Raw genomic sequence first — 20,513 nt, 5'->3', positions numbered from 1 at the left:
TTCCATCCAGAACTTCACTGCCTTACTCTCCACCCTCCTCCCTGTTTGTCCACGTGTGGCATTCATTCTTGCTTCTCCCCTTCTTCTCTCCCCGCCTCCAACCCTTTTGCTTCTGTGGCCGCTTCATTTCCCTTTCTTGCTGAGTCTCTCCCAACCCAAAGCAGGTAACTAATCAGAACTGTTTCATAGGAAAGGCTCACAGTCCCAGGGAATGCCCTTTTTACAGGTAAGATTCCCCTCGGTACATGTCTGCAGCAGACTGTCACAGAGGATATTTCCGAATGGAAATTTAGATAAACAAGATGTTGGGGCAGCTGGTGGCTCAGTTGGTTAAGTGTCTGATTCTTGGTTTCAGCGCAGCTCACGATCTCACAGTTTCATGAGTTCGTGTGGGGCTCTGCGCTGACAGCACAGAGCCTGCTTGGGAGTCTCATCCTCTCCCTCTTTCTCTGTCCTTCCTCCGCTTGTTGCTGTCTCTGTCTCTCTCAAAATAAACAATCTTAAAAACAAAAAAGATAAACAAGATGTTAAGAACTTTGACGACTTTAAGAGGTCCAGGACTTTTCTTTCAGATCCATCTTATCCTGTCCTTTATTTCTTTAGGGTCAATTTGACAGCTGTATTTTCCAAATCTCCGGGGCAGTGCATCCACCCTGATGACTCTTCAGTGTGAGCATTAACTCTCTTCTGCTGACTCACTGATGAGTGTTCCAAGTGTCTGTCACAGAACCCACATGCAGGTCAAGATATATTTGCATGGAGCTCTTTATTCATTTCACTGCCTGATTTGAAATTAAAATTTTTTCACAAGAGCTATTCTTCCCCTTCCTTCTTATATCATTAGGAATCTTTCTAGAGGCAGACTCAGTCTCATATACTGAATAAGTCTTTTTTTTTAAACTGTCATATTAATTGCAAACATTTTAACATAAGAAGATACGCTGCAGAACAGAAGACCATCCCCCACCTCTACTTAGGGATAACTTAACATGTCCTCTCCCACCATGGCTGTGCAGGGTACATACAACTGGCATCCAGCTGACTTTGTTTTTCAATTCCATGTCCCAAGAGCTTTACCACATACCAAACAATGTTAGCTATAAAAAGCCAGACGTATAAACCAGAACATGTATACTTTGTGTATGCGTGCATACAAAGCATTGCACCAGCAATAATTATTTGGCTATTGCACTGAGCAAAAGAAAAGAATAAAGCCAGTTTTGAGCTGAGGTCATAAAGAAGACAAAGTCCCATGAAGACAGTGGTAGATAAACTAAGAGGAAGGCATTCAATGTATTGCTTTTCTAAGTACTAGACTCCTTGAAAAAGAAAGTGACTATTCCAGGCCACTGAAATTGGTCAAATATTAGCCATCTTCTTATTTCCACGGAAGATCATTAATAGATAAATCACGTGTACAAGCATCCCTCACCGTCCAAACTCCCCCAGTCTAAGCAGGTCATTGCAGTCTGAGCTCAGGAACCCAAGAGATTCAGATGCATTTTCAGAGAAATACCTGGCTATCCAATCGATAGTCACCTGTTACCCAACAGTCAGGAACCAAATATATTCAGAGAGTGGGGAATACTTGCCATTATTTTTATTTTTTAACTATAAAATTCATTCCTTGTTAAACACACACTTAGAGACAGCACATTAAAAACAGCAATTGAAAAAGTCTGCCTTGAGGGGATGGAGATGAAAAAGACTCCATCTTGAGCAAAGAAACCATTTTTGAGATAAAGAATTTTTTTGGCCAACAGCCTGCAGCAAGCTTCCAGTAAAGGAGGTATTCTCACCACAGGCCATATGGGCCATAGAGCTGCCATGGGAAATGAACAGGGCAGAAAGTGAGGTGCTGATTTTCATAGGAAGTTAATGGGTTTGATTGGTCGTGTATAAATATTACTAATGTACTTCTAGCAAAATCTGGTTTACACACTAAATCCTACCATTCGTATGTGTCAGGTTGTACCATTCTAGAATATATGGCATAATTAATTTATGGTTATATTTTGCAAATTATTTCAGGATGATTCAAAATCTGGTGAAATTTCTTGGGTTGGAACTTGTCCAACGAAATTTGAAAATCTATGAGAAAGGTGTAACAATGAGCCATCTGGCTATATACTTTGTCTCAAGAGAACCTTGTCCCAAAGTTTTTAGGAAGATAATGTTGCCCACTGCTTTTGCACCAAAGGAACAACATGAATATTGGAGCAAAGATATCAAATCAAACATCCTAATATCAGACAAAGGAGAAGTTGGGTAGCGTACTTGGGTGCAGGCCCCTCCTGATCATTTTGATACTGGGCAAAGGGCTATCTCCTGATTCACTACATCTTACTTTCACTAATCGAAAAGGAGATAGATATGTGAATGAGACAAATAAAGAAGGTGTTTTTTTTCCAAACAGAATAAGGATATTTGTGATTAAACAATGGGGACAATGGAGATATATTTCGATCTGCCTTGCATGATATCAAAAATCTATTAGCTGAGCCTCTGCTCCAAGGAGATGTAAAATGTCAGAAGTACCACCAAAAAAGAATGCTCTAGTAGCAACAGATATAGAAGGTCAAGGTGCCAGACCATGACAACAAAAGATATCCGTTACAAAGGATTTCATACTTGTAGGGATTATCAATGAATATAGAAAACAAGATTAGGAGAGGCTGATCAGTTTTAGTATAAATGCAATTTGTTTCTTATTAAAAGGACTGTTTGAGCATCAAAACTAAATTTGGGGAGGTTCAGATCATCTCTGCAGAGATGCTGTACTATACTGGGTGGCTCAGTCAGTTAAGCGTCCAGCTTAGGTCAGGATCTCACAGTTCATGAGTTTGAGCCCCGAGTCGAGCTCCATGGTGACAGTGTGGAGCCTGTTTGAGATCCTCTCCCTCCCTCACTCCCTCTCTCTCTGCTGCTCCCCTGCTCGTGCTCTCTCTCTCTCTGAAAATAAATAAACTTAAATAAAAGAGAAATGCTATGCTATGTTTTATAGCATTATAGGGAGAAATAAAACCATAATTATAGTCTCAGAAATAAAACTCTGCTCCAGGCAGCACTGTGTTGTCCATTGGGTTCAATGGGAGTGATGTCTAAGGCCTCTGAGATGCATAAAGGCTATACGAGCACAGAAGACCTGAAAATAAATTTGTTGATTGTAGGATTTCAAAAAATTTCTCAAAATAAATAAAAATATGTTTAAGCATGTATAAAAGGAAATATATCGATGTCAATTGTTGAAGCGTTTTGTACGTTGACAACAATTCATAGCTTACAGTGTCTCACTTAGCAATAATGAATGATACCTGCCGAGAGAAAAATTTCAAAACAAAATTATAGAAGTAATCTTTTAGATGTTGACAGCAAAAATATATTTACTATGTCACATGGGTGCATTTTTATAATATTTTATATGATGCAGCTTCTGTGGGGTCTATGGAGGCCTAGAAGGTCTTACTTAGAAGCTTATACATGGTGAATTGAACATAATCATACGGGAATTCCTTTTTTTCAAACTGAACAAAACAGTTTGATGTTTTTGTCTTTACTGGAAATGTTGGAGAAAGAAGTCAACAAATAACTTTTAAGTTTAGATACCCTGGCCCTGTATTCACTGGTCCCATAAAGAGTTGAGTCATATTGCCCTTTGGCAAAAACCACAGGAGCAAGATGGTTACTGAGCGAGACTGGGGATAGCCCTTCTCTGAGGCCCCTCTGAGGATAGGGGAGACTCTCATTCATATGAAATGTTTAAAATGCGGTCTCATCTGAAGACAAGAGCCGGGACTACTCTTCCACTATCTACTCTTAACCAGTGACTCCAAAGAAAAGTATAGGTCTTCATGGGGATGGAGTGTTTAAGTTAAAAATAATAAGGCAAATATTATAAGCTGAGAGGGAATGAAGAAGTGTGCATGTATCACTGGGGAGAAGGAGGGTGGAGGAGATGGGGACGCATGTGGGCTGCCCGTGTGAAGTACACACCGGAAACAACAGAGGCAAACACTTACTCCTTGTGGGTGACAGTGACCTTGGAAACAAAGTATGACTGTGTTGAATGCTATCTTTCATTTGTATCTGCATAGTGCTTATGGTTTCAATGGCACATTCATACACACAATGGCCCAGGGGCCTTCCCGAAGGCAGGAAGTGCAGATGGGGAAATTGCACCCCAGGAAAGCTCCAAGGCTTGTTCCATGTCACCCAGCCAGGAGGTGGAAGAACTTGAACTTGACCTCCTTATGCCAAATCTTAAGAGAGAGAAGCAGAAACTGAGGAAAGAAGGGAGCAGAGCTATAAACTCTCTAAATGGTCATTTGAAACCTCATATATAAAATAACATACAAAAAGGAAAAAAAGAAAACCCACATCACTACTGAGTAGGGAAAACCAAGTAGAGGAGTTCTCATATAGAGGATTTCAGAGTCCAATGGGCCGATGAAATATAAAGGGATATCTTGGTCCATTGTTTGCCAAATAAAACCATGGCCAGATGACTGGAATGCATCACAGAGTAAGAACATGATGTAGTATTGAAAAAAATTAAAATACAATTTCATACAGCATTCATGTAGAGACAGCATTCTGTCACTTTTGTGTGTTGATGAAAATTTGAAGAAAAAGTTGGGGAGGGGCACACACAGTTACTGCCAGGCCCAATCACATGCCAGTTTAAGGAAAGGAATCTGCTCCATTGTTTAAACAAAAAAAAAAGGTATTATAAGAAAATAAATCTCTATCTTTCAAAAAGTGGAAATGAGAAAGAAAAAGACCTTCAAATTTTGCTGACATTGAACAGAATATCATACTGATGTTTTTACAGAACAAATCTGATTTCCATCCCAATCCAGAAATGGCAGAGAATTTGAAAGGAGTAAAAATGTCCTCACCCCTCCTTTCAATAGAGACATAAATGTTCCTCCCTGGCTGAAATCTGAAAATCACAGTCAATGTAACAATCAGAACAGATCAAATACTCAGTGAAAGGAGAGAGGGAAGGGGCATCTGGGTGGTTCAGTCGGTTAAATGTCCGACTTTGGCTCAGGTCATAATCTCACGGTCTGTGAGTTCGAGCCCCGCATCGGGTTCTGTGCTGACAGCTCAGAGCCTGGAGCCTGCTTCGAATTTTTTGTCTCCCTCTCTCTCTCTCTCTGCCCTTCCCCTGCTCACACTCTATCTCGCTCTCTCAAAAATAAGTAAACATTAAAAAAATTTAAGGAGAGAGGGAAGAGCTCAACAAGATTTGCAAATGACCGAGTATTTTTATTTTTCTTATTACACCCAACAGATTAATGAGAAGGCTAATGAGAAATGCAATGATGACTTACGTTTTACAAAATGAAGCAAAAAAATCACAGAGGGTGAGGCATTATAACATTACACTAGCTAATGAAGAACTGTTGATTTGAAAAAAGGAAGAGAAAGAAGGGATGAAAAAGTAACCAAAGAAGGAAAAACCATTCTGGTGAGGAGGTATAGACATGGGTTAGAAAACCAGTACTGGCATAAGTTACAGAGGCCGCCAGGGGAATAGACAGCTGGGGGTGTCTTCAAGGGCACAGGGGCAAAAAAGGCCTAGCCCCTGCATCACAGGGGACCGTGGCAAGGATAATTCCAATTTTATACCCTGGTAGAGGATGCATTAGAAAAAGAAAGGGTGCCTTTTATTCTAACTGCAAAGGAGAGTTTAACCTAGGTTATTTTTCTTGGTTGATAATTAAGATACTGCTAGGCTAGAAATTCCATCCATATCTAAATTTTGAAAATATTTTACTGTTCAGCTACTTTCAGCCCCATCTACGTCACTACTATAAGGAAAAAAGTCTTTAAATAATGCTCTAGAAGAGAAGTTCATGCATTGCTACGAGAAGCATTAAAAGGTCAGGAAGATAAGGATCCTCATACCCATTTTTATTCCCATTTTAAGAAGTGGGTGTTAAGAAAATGATGAAACAAACCGAAGCACACAATTATTTGTTCTTATTTGTGTACTAGTTGCTCCAATCCCAAATTCAGCACTGTCATTTATTCTGTGATCTAAATGTTTCATCTTCTTCTAAAATGTGAACACCCACTCTAAGACTTGGGAATTGTTTCATGGAATAGATTGGTTAGTTGGAAGCTGGATTATGTTAACCACACCCAGAAGTATTGGACTAAATATGAGCCCCAGAAGCATGTTCCCACATATGTCTAGAACTGCATGAAGCCCAAAGAAGAGCGCCAGCTGCCTGGAAGCCAGGGACCTTGGAAGATGTCACCCACCAGAAGTGGCTCAGATTTATGACGGCCAGGGAACCTCACATCGGGAGTGCTTGCCGACATAGCCGGGTTGTTTGCACGCCCAACTACTGTGTTTCTTTCACTGCTAGAAGCCTGGCTAGGAAGCACAAGGGAATTAGGAGGTCTAGAAAACCACCTTGATGACATCTGCAAAGATTGGCGCCCAGGAGTGTCATGGCTTCTGAAAGCTCGGGAGCTGTGAACTAGTTCTGAACAGAGAGGATAGGCCAGGAAACTCAGTGAGGAAGACAAAGAATAACTAGATAACCATGAGGTCAAAGCAGTTAAGTTCACATCGGAATGTGCTGGGCAGAGGCGGAAGGTAGGACGTGGGAACTGCTCCAAGCTTTTCCCCCTTCTCTGGTACATTTGTGCATGAGGGAGCTGCATGGGGGAAAGAAGGAATTCTGGGATGCTTCGCAAACAATCACGGTCTTCTCCAACGGGATCTGTAGGTGTCCCTCTCCTAAACTCATGCTGGGGGCTGGGAACACTGAGGACCATGTAGTCACACATCAAGGAAACATCATTTAGCGATGCAGCACTTCTTAGAGGCGTCGAGGTACTTGGAAGGATGCGTGAATTCATGCCCCTCCTGCCCCAAGGTCCACAGGAGTCTCCAAGGCCCTCCTTACTTGCAGTGATGGACAACCTAGGGTTTGTCACTTTGAAGATGTTGGGAGAGGACACACAAATAACCTTAGATCCTAACTCTTGAGTCGGACTGCATCCTTGGGAGCGAGATCGCCTGGGGGATCTCACTATGATCCTTGAGGCTTCCTGAGCCTTCAGTTGTTCTTCAAGACCAACTCTGTTAGGACAAGCTGGTCCATCTTTCTTCTGCGAGTGATGCTCCAACAGGAGTCTTGCTCTGGAATCATTAATTTCGGCAGGTGATACTGGCATTAGCTTAGTGGAGCCTAGTTTTTCAGCCTTCTGAACACCTGCCATGATCAGGAGCTGTGAGTCTGGCTTAGCTGAGGGTTTCAACTTGGCAGGACTAGAAAATGGGTTAGCAGTGGAGGAAGGTGGCACATCTCTACCAGCCGGGATGCATGTCAGCTGCTGTTGAACAGCATGGTGATTCTGCTTAGCTGGAAGGATAGGTGGGTTATTAAAGAGTCGGTGCTGGACCTGGGAGTTGGATCACAAAATTGAGTTATTGATCTAAGAGAAAGAGGCAGCTGTTACAGACATAGGTAAATACAGATCGTATTAACAGACTCTAAAAGAAAGTGATCCAAAACATTCTCTATGTGAGATCAAACGATTTTCTCTAAAGGTTCAGATTTCTTTAAGTTTTAAAAGAAAAAAAAATTAATTTCTGTAAGAGTAGCACATGGTCATTATAAAAGACTTACACAATATATAAGAATACAAAAAAGTTGGAAGAAAAATCCCCGCAGCGTCTACTTCCCTTAAACAATCATCATTAACATTAGGGCAATATCATTTCAAGCATTTTTTTTACATATATGAAAGAGAATAAGAAAACGAAAAGACAGAAATATTTTTAGAAAAGGAGGATCTTATGTAAGAAATCCAGTTCTGGTGAGACTGTGGTCTAGATAACTTGAAAAAGCTCTGGCTATAAATACCTGAAGATACTAGAACGAAATATGAAGTGACATAAACACCATGCTCATAAGAAACTACAGGAAATCACTGGGAGCCACAAGCAATGACAGAACCGAAAGCCAGAGTGTTATGTGTGTGAGATGACACAGTGACTCCTGGGAGGGATGTTGATCCTGGCTGGAGTTATTATTTTGTTTCTTTGCTTTACCCATTTAGTTGTCACCTCCCCCCCACCCCCCACCCCCACCACGCAAATAGTTTTTAATTAGATTTTTAAAATAGCTCATCACAGAGCCAAGTTCCTGAAAATCCATCCTTAGTCGGGTAGTTGAGCAAATGAAGAACCATTGCCCTGGAAGTATTTGCAAAAGCAATACAAATGACCTCTGATCCTACAAGGGACGACCACAACCACAGGTCTGAGACCAACGGTGTGTCCATTTGTACCATAACAGAGCAAAGGAAGGTTAGCAACGATGCTGATGATAACTTTGAGGGTCTAGGTATGGACAAGAAATGATTCTACCTAAAATTCCTTAAATCTTTATTAAATCATATTCTTTCATGGGAAAGTCACTTAATTCCTCGTGCCACAAACTCATTTGGACTTCTGTGAGAAAAATGGTTTTTCAACTTCCTGTTGTTGATCACAAAAATCCCCTGTATCCGAGAAGATTAAAAAACAAATACAAAACACGCCAAAACCCCAAAAAACGGCCTGGAAAACAAAAAACCACTAATGGATTAAGGTGTCTTGCCAATTCTCTACAGAATTAATATTATGGCCCCTTCAGAAGCAAAGCATGCATTTCTCATGATGAATTGTTTTCCAACTGTATAGAGCTAGTTCAATTCTCTACTTCTACTGGATGAACTCACTGTAGCCAATAGCCTGGTCAATAGGACATGGTGACACTTGCTAACGTACTTACCTCCTTGGCCCATGCTGGTTTCTCACTAGGACTCATCCCTTCTTTGTAATGGTACAGTGGCTTCTTCTCCACAGGCCTCTGCTCCTGCCGCTGGTGCTGGAGAGACACCAAGTAGTCTCTCTCTTGCTTCAGCTGTCTCTGTAGTCTTTCTGCTTGTCTCTGTTCTTCCAATTGTTTGCGCTTATATTCCTATCCAGATCAGAAAAGAGGAGCGAAGAAAAGGCCAAATCACCATATGGAAACCATCGGCCAGCACTGGAAAAGCATGCAATGGAGCCGGAAGGGATGGTAACAAGGGGCCTTAATGCTAACAGGGAGGCGCCACAGAGGTAGGCCACAGCCAGGGGTTAGCACTTAGTGAAAACACTATTGCTTTCATGGAAATCCCTACAGAACACCACCCATTGCAAAGTGACTTGCCCCTGAAATGTGACCAAGAAAGTGGCAATAATGAGGACATTTGGATGGTCAGCACACAACCCCTATAAGGAGTCATCCACTTCCTGATTTAGTAATTAAACCATTCAAACATGTCCAATTAAGTACAAAACTAAATAAGCAGTTACAGATAATTGCTTAAATCATCTTCTGTTTAACAAAACTTGGACCAACAAAGGCCATTAGCAAGCGTATGCACAGGCTAAAAAATATCACAGTGCCGCTGAATAAGAAGTTCAGTTAAAAAATATATATCAAGAAGCTCATTTGGAGAGCAGTGCAATAATAATAAAAAAGTACTTCAAGTGGAAGCCGTGTGAGCAGGGAACACAAAATGTTCCCATCATAAGGGTAAAACTAATAGTCTGCAAATGAAATATGACTGCAGAGCTGAGTGGGCTCTTACAGAAGAGGTGCATTTTGCTGTGATTGTATTCCAGCATGTTGCAAATGACCTTAAAAATTACTCCGCAATAAACACAGTGGCTCTCAAAAACAGTCTGAACTTGTAATAAGACAGGATTCATGCTAAAGTTTTACAAAGAGGCAGAGTTAATAAGGAACACATAACATGTGTCTCAAATGTATGAAGACGGCAAACTAGGTCAGGAGATGTATTAAGTTTCCATGAGACTTTCTGAGGTCCACGAGGCTTGGAGGATCCCCTCTTGTGGACTGGCATGTTAGGGGGACACACACAGGGACACACGCACACACATGGTGAACACAGAGCGGGTTGCTGGCCCTTGGCTTTCCCATTACCAGAAGTAGAGCTTGTTCATGCAGTAGCTGCTGTTGCAAGATCTCTAACTGTCTCTGCTCCTCCTCTAACTGTCGCCTGATGTACTCCTGGAGAGGTAGGCAGCAGAGAATTCAGAGGAACACAAAGAGAGAAAGAGAGAGAGAAAGAACCGGTAATTTCAAAGGTGACAAGAGCTGCCGAGTAAAGTGTGGAAGGAAGGAGTGAAAAAAATACCCAGACGCCTCCTCACCAAACAGGAAAAGTACCGAAGCCAAAGCATTTCAATGCAGTCAAAAGCACAAGCCCTCTACCTACAGCAGCCGACAGAGATCGCTCAGTGCTTTGTCCTTACGATTTGGTTTTAATCGGCTACATCTTAAAGCTTTTCATTACAGGTTCCCTCTTTATGGGCTACCCGGAATGAACAACGCTATAAAGTTCAAAGGCAACTGTGCAAGCAGCAGGAATAAAATAATTGTTGAATGCCATCGTGCACAGTCTTTGTAACGGAACCATCCCGCAGAGTGCCACCTTGCTGCTGTCAGAATGCGATTCTAACAAAGAGAGAGGGCCCTGCATCCATGGCTCCGTCATGGAGATGGGAGATTGCAGGAGTGGAAAAGCCCTTCTAAAGCAATGAAAGATGTGGCTCATTCATTACGCCGTGGCGCTACCTTCAAAGAACATACCCAGGGCTGGGAGAACCCTAAGATCAAGGTATGTCAGGGGACTCTGGCCTGGGTAGGAAGCGAGGCTCAATGAGTGGGCATTGCCAAGGCTGTGCATTTGACTTCTTGAATAGGTGAGAAGAGCGGCTCGAGAAAGAGTAAAAACCTGCTTAAACTGAGCAGTCCTAAGAGAAGGTGACCCACACCCCAGGGACGGCGGGCGCCGGAGCTCACACAGGGGCCATCTGCGGGCTCCGTCCCCGCTGTACCTGCTCGTGCTCCGCGCGCCGCCTCTCCTCCTCCCGGCGCATCTGCTCCTCGTAGTGCCGGCGCTGCTCTCTCTCTTGCTGCTTCCGCAGCTCCTTCTCTCGCCGTTGTTGCTGTGGGGCCACAAGCGGACAACCATGAAGGAAAGGGGCCTGGTGCTGAGCCGTCGGGACAGCAGCAGCGAGGGCTGCAGAGCCGCAGACGTGCCCTCTTCTCCAGAGATGCCTACGTGCCCAAAGGCTCTTTCTGTCCCGTGCTATTGGGGGTCTCGCTGGCAAGGATGGGCTGATAGCAATTCAGTGTCACGCCCAACACCCTGTCGTTTCCGATGCAAGTACTCTCCAGATTTTAGTCCTCCCAAGAAGTTCCTGTTAAGTGCATTCTCCCTATTGGCTAATGATGGTTTTCAAACCAGGGGTAGGAAACATCAATGCAAAGTAAGTTACTCATTACATATCATCAAACTGTTTAGGAGATTCTGTAGGTTTTAAGGGGCACCTGGGTGGCTCAGTTGGTTGAGCTTCCCACTCTTGATTTCGGCTGAGGTCATGATCTCACAGTTTGTGAGATTGAACCCCACATTGGAACCTGTGCTGACAGTGTGGAGGCTGTTTGGGATTCTCTCTCTCTCTCTCTCTCTCTCTCTCTCTCTCTCTCTCTCTGCCTCTCCCCAGCTCCCTCTCTCTAAATAAACTTAAAAACACATTTGTAACGCTCATGTCATTCAATTCTTTTGACACCACGTAGAGCAGTTATTTCGTAGATAAAAGAAAGCAAAATCCAAAGAAATAAAGTGACATATTCAAGGCCATACAGTAATTAATGGCTGAGAGTACAACAAAATTCATTGATTCTGACCCTGTCCATTACCCTCTCCGATACATCATGCTGCCTTTATTTATTTTCTGAAGAATTCACTTGTAAGTGTCAATTTCAATGTCTCACTCAAGTAAGACCTTTAAATTCATCATCATCTCATACAATCACCATGCCTCTGAATATGGACAGTGTGGTAAGCCTCTTTCATGCTTTATCATATCTAATCTTCACAAAAATCTGCTGAGGTAGGTATTATTATCACCCCCATTTTATATGAGAAAACCGAAGCTCAGAGACATTAAGCAATTTTGAAGGTCATCCTCACGTTCAAGGTCATGCCCAATAAGTGGTGGAGTTTGATTTCAAAGCCAGGCAATATGACTCCACAGCCTGAACTCAATCACTGCAGAAGATGAGGAGGCAACAGGGGGTGACAGAAAGATGACAGACGCATCCAGCTCTTCATTACACTCTCAGAAAAGGAGAACATCTTAGGAACAGTTACAGGAACCAGCGTTTGCCAATGGGACAGTATCGTTCCCTAATCCCTGGAGCATCTGGAATGTGTAGGGGCATGTGGGAGTTTTTCTGGTTGTCTCTATGACCAGAGGACATGACTGGCGCTTAGCATGAAGTGTCAGGGATGCTAAAACTCCTGCAATGTACAGGACAGTCACACATTACAAAGTATTTTCCTATACCACATGCTATCCGTGCTCCTTTTGAGAAATGCTGTAGCCCTTGGTATTGGATCTCTGTACTGGCATTGGGAGTTCTTCTTCCTCAAATATGGAACCGGTTTGAGGGAACCGATTGGAGGGGGGCGTCCAATTCTCTTTTAACATTTTTTTTCCTCTTTTAACATTCTTAACAACACGTCACTGCCTGGCTGAGAAAATATGAGGTATCGAAAACAGAATGGATTGTGACTATATCACACTGACAAGCTAGCTTTATACAACCAGGGAAAGAGCCTTCTAATACAAAAGCTCTCTGTCACAGCCACAGCACACCCAAGCAGACATTCAGACCTCCAAAGAAGCCCACAAATGAGGAGGCCTTCCTAATGTGGCCTCCTCCTGCAATCCGTTGAAACTGCTGTCTTCCGATGACCTCTGAGGTTTGCAGATAAGCTACATTTTTTGAGACTCAACATCTGTCACTTCCAGATCAACAATTATCTGTCCTCCTCAGATTGTAGGTGATAGAGAGCCATTGGAGGACTTCCTGCAGTCAAATGCCATAACCAAACTTGCATTTTCAAGGGGCTTCCTAACAGTCATGGGAGGAAGCATAACTAGGAGCTGAAATACAGTGCTAGGCCATTCTGTGGGTACAGACAGAAAATAACAGGGCACTGATGAGTTAAGCAAAGGCAATTGGAGAGTCCATGTTCATAATCACTGCTGAGAATGGAGACGCAGCCAAAAGGAAGACAGACTAAAAGCTATCCAGGTTTCCAACTCTTCTAACAGGACTGGAGTGGATGCCAAGTTAGAAGTAGAAATTAGAATTAGGCCAAAACAGAATAGGCAGGATTTGGGGACTATGGGGCTTGTGAGGGTGAGTGGAGTTCCTGGCCAAGGAGCAGAGCAGATGGTTTGAAACAGAGAGGAAAGGTAGGTTTAGGGAAAGGAACGAGGGGTGTGTTGGGGGATAGGGATGAGTCAAGCTCCAGACATGTAATTATTTGTTTTGCAGAAAAATAATACAGGAAGATGCGAGTAGAAAACATCATCATAGGAACTGACTGAATAATTTGGATTACAGACCCAAAACAGAGATCTTTCCAACACTCAACCCAAGTGAACCAATGCCAACACAGAGGATAAAATAATTATGTGTACAGATCTGGCTCCTGGCAGGAACTAGCCCTAATTTAGCTAACATTTCAAGATTTTTACTCCCACCATCGGTCTCTTTCTTGACAAAAAAAAATAATCGAGGCTTTTGAAGATTTAGCTGATTTTTATGTGAAGGATTTGTACATTTTCAACCCCTTCGCCAGGAATCAATACTGTTTTATAATTACATGCCACTCAGGTCCTTGTGTGAGGTGTACAAAGTATTGATTGCAACTCAAGAGGGTCTGGGCTTCCCAAGTACTCTGTAGTTTCTGAGAAAGACACTCAGAAGTGACTAATAATTAATAATGATCTCATTCAGATCAGCTGCCGCTAACGCATGGAGGCATCTGCCAGGGCTTTGGTTCCCGTGGCGAGGTTGGAAAAATAAATCATTCCCCAACCTTCTGAGGGCACCTTGCCAATTTCCAGCTGCTGTGTTCCAACGTCAATGCCTTTCCCGGAAAAATCTTTGCTTTCTTTCCTCCTGGGCATGGAGCTGTTTTTGGGTACATACCAAAACATGTCACAGAAAGACCAAGTCCCCGACCTCAAGCAGATACCTCTACAAAACCCTGACTCTTATTAGAAGCAGCTCCTTGAGGGAAGGCTTATGCTTGATTCCCTCTGGACCCACAGCCTCTTATGTGGGGCTAGGCAAGTGGCAGGTACACAGAAGATTCTTTGAACGGAACCAAATAAGAAAGATGGGACAAAGAAGACACACAATATCTTAAATTCCTTGGGGGCATCATCTGTCTCATTAATCCTTAGAGTTTGTATCACATTGTGTGTTAAATTATGTTTATCTGAGTATGTCTTACCTACTCTACAATCTAAGATGAAAGCTATTTGTGGGCAGGGTCTCTGTTCCACTCCACTTTTTATCTCCTACTAAATCCCATATTGGGCCCGATACCATTGATATCTGTTGCAATGAATACTGTAAACTGGGTACCAAGAGAAGAGGAGAAAGCCTGGTGGAGCCTCAAACCACTCCTCCAGCCTTCTATGCCATTCTCAGACCAGAATGTTCTTTTATGTTGAGCATAGACAAGACCTGAGAATGTTTATCTAAACAGAGAGCCACCAACAACTAGCACTGGCATGGTACCTATTTGCCATCTTAAAGAAAGGCGGGAAATTAAAATAAGGGAATAAGAGTCTATGCATCTCTAAGTTGCCTTTTTAAAAATTGTCTTTTATTTATTTATTTATTTGTTTGTTTGTTTGTTTATTTATTTTTAAATTCAAGTTAGTTAACATACAGTGTAACAATAGCTTCAGGAGGAGAATTTAGTGATTCATCACTTACATATAATACCCAGTACTCGTCCCAACAAGTGCCTTCCTTAATGCCCGTCACCCATTTAGCTCATCCCCCCACCCATCCACAGCAACCCTCAGCTTGTTTTCTGTATTTAAGAGTCTCTTATGGTTTGCCTCCTTCTCTCCTTTTATCTTATTTTTGCTTCCCTTCCCCTGTGTTCATCAGTTGTGTTTCTTAAATTCTACATATGAGTGATATCATATGATATTTGTCCTTCTCTGCCTGACTTATATACTCTACACATCCATGTTGTTGCAGATGAAAAGATGCTCACCATCGCTGATCATCAGGGAAATACAAATCAAAACCGCAATAAGCATTTCTAAATTTCATTCAAACTATGCATAAAGATGACAGTGGTCCTGCTGTCAAAAAGGAATGGCTTAAACCAACTACCCTAACACTTTTGGCCGACATCCTACCTTTACTGAACTGCCTAGAAGCATGTTTTCATCCACATTTTCTTCACAAATCGTATCACTTAAAATTAGACATTCTGTGGGGTCTTACAAGTGTCTTAATTTTTTTCCCCTGGGTGGGGGATGATTGATAATATCCACTCTGAAAATTTCTGAGGCTAAAATCAATATTGCCCTGCTCTGTGGAGTAGGTCATGGGGGTCTTGTTGCCCCACAGTCTTCTATGGATGTTCTCAAAGAATAATTTTGTTTTGGGCAGCTTTGGTTCTCCCCTTGGGTGTTCCCCTCAGGCCACCTCCAGGTGGAGGCTGTGTGGCTGTACTTCAAGTATGTGAACTAGTTAGTTTATTTTAATGAAATAATCTTGTTTCCTTGCTCAGGGAACCCTCAAAGGTTATACATTTATTCCAGACTGATTTTGCAGAATTTTGGCTCCTCAAATTCTTGCAAGAGAATATCACCTTAACTCTTACATGTTCGATTCCTATCGAAGTTGTAACAAATAATCCTCATGGCTGACTGTCACCAAAGTTCTGGTGTTGATCTTTCTTTCGTTTCTTTAAATGCTCCTTTTAGATTAAGTTTAACCAGCAGAAACGTGTTACCTCCACCAGGGTGCTCTGGCTCTTGTAGAAGTGACTTTTTGATGAGCTGTCAGGCCATAAACTGCATTTTATTTTATTTTTATTTTTTTAAATGTTTATTTATCATATTTGAGAGAGAGAGACAGAGTGAGAGTGGGGGAGTGACACAGAGAGAAGGAGACACAGAATCTAAAGCAGACTCCAGGCTCTGAGCTGTCAGCACAGAGCCTGATGCGGGGCTTGAACTCACCAACCGTGAGATCGTGACCTGAGCCGAAGCCTGATGCCCTACCGACTGAGCCACCCATGTGCCCTCTATTTTAATTTTTTTTAAATTTATTTATTTATTTTGAGAGAGAGTGAGCATGTTAGTGGGGGAGGGCAGAAAGAGAGACAGGGAGAGAGAGAGCCCCAAGCAGGCTTTGTGCTGTCAGCGTGTGGCTTGATTCCACAAACCATGAGATTATGACCTGAGTTGAAACCAAGAGTGGGACACTTAACAGACAGAGCCACCCAGGCTCCCCATAACTTGCAGTTAAAGTGTCATCAGAACAGCTGAAAAAAGCTAACCACTGTGTTTATGCTAGGAATATCACCTCACACATCATTCACGGCACTACTCCAACCACTACTAGGCAAGGGTAGAGGTTCCAAGTTATCTCAGAAAGCTTACCTGAGTAACAAGTTTACTCTGATCTGAAGGACAACATGAATCTCAAACCACTTGTTTGCCTCTCTTCTTAGTTGCTAGGGTCAGACTCTCAGAGTCGGACTGGTGGCCCCCTCAGTCACCTGCACCTGGCATTCTGTGAACTGACCCCACCCTGGCTTTGTCTTGTTTTTTCTCTTCTGCTTTAAAGTCCCTTCTGCTTAATTTTCTCATTTATTTTATTCTTAGTTGCTATATTAATCTTTGTAAGCCACCTTTCATCCTTTCTTTTGGAGCAAAGAAGAATCATAAGGAAGGGTATACACAAACAAACGAGGAACAGATCTTGGATCTCCAGGGATTTTGAAACTTCAAAGCTTCCCTTGGAAAGATCAAAATGAGATTCAAGGATATGGAATCTTTTAGGAAAAAAAGGACAGGATTACAATCTGTATGTATGGCATCATTTTTACCTAAAAAAGTACAGTATTGTAGATTATTGTAATCAGAGCCTCACATTAGCTCTGTCAGGTAAGTGAGGCAAATGCCGTTTTCTTTATTTTCCTTTTCAGACTCTCAGGAAGGTTCATTACCTTGTCACTGGCCACGTGGTAAGTTCAGGGAAAATCATGAAATGAATACAGGTCATCATATTGGGCACTGTCTGTAGGCGTCAAGTGTTTGCTTGGTTGGGTGCTCGGCGTGTTTCAACTCATTTGGTTCCACAGCGTGACTACAGACTTTATTATTATTATTCCTAAATGACAGATAAGCAAATTGAGGCACAGCAAAGTAAACTGTTCCATGTCACACAGCTGGGAAATGGCAGAGCTTGGAATCAAGCCCAGGTCAGTCTGACTCCATGCTCTTTCCATGAGTCCATCTGACCCCATGCCCAGCTTCTGTTACCTGGAAGAGTATTCCAGCAACTGGAGATGTAGTGGGATGTACAGTTTAGAGTGTGCAGGGAGGGATGGAGCAAAAGATACCTCATCTGTCCTACCACCAGCAGCACTTTCTTCAATATCCTTCAGAATTTCCAGATAGGAAACATGGCTGCTTTTTTCTACTTATTGAATGTTCAGATTGAAATTGAATCTTGTTCTCATGACATTCTGGTAGATTTGGGGCTCTGGGTCTATCTTTTATATACATTACATTTCCCAGTGGAAAGACTCAGAGGTAACACCTACATTTGGGAATTAATATCCCATAGCTGTAGTGACGTGTCACTGGAGGATGAGGGGGTAGGCAAGAAAGGCCACAGGGCTTGGGGAAAGAACACTGGATCAGAAATAGTAAGACTAGATTCTGGTGTTGCTCTGCCACCAAAGCAAACATTTAGACCACAGTCTCAAGAAATATTTGTTTAACAAATGAGTGAATGCTATATGACCTTGAATAAGTCACCTTAACTCAACCTTGAACATGGGAGCAGATTAGGTGATCTCACAGGTTTGTGCATCTGACTCTAAGCAAGGATGTGCTGCATTGCTAAGCAATCTACTAACAATTCAGAATGAGAAGTGAAACAGTAGAATTCTGATTTGCTCTTGGACAGCTCCACTTGCTTTCAACCTGGGTGACCTCCTGGAAGAGGTGAGAGGGGACCCCACTGAGCGTGGAAGACCCGAGCCAGCCTCCAGAAACAGGCCAGCAGCTGGCACGGGATCAAGTCAGGCTCTGTGGCAAGTACCTTCAACCATCTCCTCGACAAAGAAGCCCTCTGTTCAAAGACACTTGGAATGAAAGGACCCAGTGTGGTCTTTTGAAACCACTGCACAGCCCCCTCACTTAAATAGGACTGTTCTGTACAAGCCTTACAGCATCTGTATCGTGAGGAGAGGTGTTCAAGCATTTGGGCATTCTATTCACCCATTTTAACTTTTGCTAAAATTTCGGTTTTGGAAAGACCAACCACTTGCAGCGCAAGGGCATGATACCTTGCAACTAACACCAGGATTCTGAACAAACACCATGTAGTGCCTTCTATGATGCCAGGCAGCGTCCCAAGCCCTTCACTCATACGGACTCGTTAGTCATCACCACTGCCCTGTGGGACATGTTCTGCTGTCACCATCCCCATCTGACCGATGAGGAAACTGTGGCAAACACAGGTCAAGATCCTGCCCAAGTTCACCTGCTAAGTGCAAAGCCAGGACTATACTCAATGTCTGGCTCTTTCCATGCTCCCTCTAAGGATTCAAAAGAAGCTGGCCGAGACATCTACACATATGAAGTGAAAGATGCTGTCTTATGCTTTTACAAGTGGCCATTTCCCCTTCTTTTTATCCTCCCTTCCTTACCCATCTTTTCCTCACAGAATACAGAGAACCAATGAGAAAGCTAGACCAGCCAGATAGGCCACGTTCTTTTCTTTTTACACTTACTTCATACTACTAAAGTTAAACCATCCAACCTACCCATTCAGAGCTTTCCCGGAAGATTAACTTCCTAAGTGAAGCTCTTCCTTTGGGTTCCCAGGCCGACTTTTGATCGGTAGGCAGTCCTACGGCTAAGCACCATCTGAGTACCTATGTGCTAAGCAGATCTTCAAGCGCGTAGCCCAAGGAATGAAAGTTTGAAACAAAGCTGCGAGAAGGCTTAATGACAAATTCTGGTCCTGCCTCTTCTACGGGTGCTATTCAGCATGGTCATGCTCCTTATTATCTCCAAGCTGCAGTTTTCCCCTGGGGGGAAGGGCCACCGGGGTTTTCCTGGGTATCATATAGAGAAGCCAGAATGACATCCTGAGGACCTATGAATCTGTAGGTTAGTGTAAAAGTCAAGTGCAGTTGTGACTCCAAATTCCTTCTGCCATCCTTTGGAAGACTTAAATGAGACTCTCAGATGGGAGACTGGTATCCTATGAAAACAAGCTCATTATGGCCCAGTTTATTAACACAGTGCCTACAGAGAGGGCCACTCCAGCACATCTGGGATAGTACAGAAGATGCTAAATTGCATCTTACATGGAAAGGCTGCAGGAACCAGTGACAGTGGGAGAAGGAGATTATCATTGTCACAGACATTTCTGGGGCTGGAGGGGAAGGTCATTTAGTTTTCTTTGGCATCACTTGTATTAATGCAGGAATATCACAAGGACTTGAATCAATAACAGGATGAATTTTTTAACATTAGGAGCCGCTCAGAAATAGGACATCCTTCCTGAAGCCTCTAAACATAAGCAGAGATCATATGTTAAACAGGTTAAATGACTGAGGCATCTTATCAAAGGGATTCTTCAAGAGAAGGATTGGCTGAGATCACTTTCAAGGTCCCTTATGTTCTCCAGCCTCTATGATTCCACAAAACTGCTCACTGAAGAACACAAAAGGGAAATGACAACAATCCAATCTAAAAGTCATGCTGAAATTATATTGTCTGGGCAACTATTGCCGTAAAAGTTCTATGGCTAGGGACCACTAAGAATACTGATTGTACAATACGGAGATGCAGGCCAGATGTAATAAAAGAGGTTCCACAAAGAGCCCAGATACTGGAAGGCAGTCTGTAATGCCCATTCCATGCTGTCACTGAAAAGCCATCCCTGCCATCCACCTAAGGTGCTCTAGGTACACTGATGGTCAGGAACTGGCTAATGCAGGCTTTTTTCCAGCATGAAATGCTGTAAGTGTAAAATACTGGCATATGGGGGCCCCTGGGTGTCTCAGTCAGTGAAGCATCTGACTTCAGCTCAGGTCATGATCTCATGGTTTGTAAGTTTGAGGCCCGCATCGGCCTCTGTGCTGAGAGTGTGGAGCCTGCCCAGGATCCTCTCTCTCCTCCCTCTCTCTATGCCCCTCCCCAACTTGCCCTTGCTCTCTCTGTCTCTGTCTCAAAATAAATACACTTTAAAAAATAATAAAAAAATAAAATAACATACTAGCATATCTTTCCATTCCTTGGAAATGTAAAAAGGGGTCTGAAAAATAGGATTGCAAATATTAGT

General features: G+C 42.7%; 1 protein-coding gene across 8 annotated transcripts in view; it reads right to left on the bottom strand.

Moving 5' to 3' along the window:
* Nucleotides 1-20,513, bottom strand: part of TNIK (TRAF2 and NCK interacting kinase) — a 392,848-nt gene that overhangs the window by 64,034 nt on the left and 308,301 nt on the right. For 5 of the 8 annotated variants that reach the window (XM_060640743.3, XM_060640735.3, XM_060640736.3 and 2 more), the window contains exons 13-15: nt 10,919-11,029; nt 10,002-10,088; nt 8,802-8,990 (exon numbers count right to left, since the gene is read on the bottom strand). In XM_060640743.3, the coding sequence (XP_060496726.1) occupies nt 8,802-8,990; nt 10,002-10,088; nt 10,919-11,029 (387 nt within the window). The remainder of the gene's footprint in view (nt 1-8,801; nt 8,991-10,001; nt 10,089-10,918; nt 11,030-20,513) is intronic. The other 3 variants (XM_060640738.3, XM_060640740.3, XM_060640742.3) reach the window with 1 other exon arrangement.

Source organism: Panthera onca, chromosome C2 (assembly GCF_046562875.1).
Source record: "Panthera onca isolate mPanOnc1 chromosome C2, mPanOnc1 haplotype 2, whole genome shotgun sequence".
Classification (NCBI taxonomy): Eukaryota; Metazoa; Chordata; class Mammalia; order Carnivora; family Felidae; genus Panthera; species Panthera onca.
The sequence above is the reverse complement of the archived record's forward strand: the minus strand, read 5'-3'. Positions and strand labels throughout refer to the sequence as shown.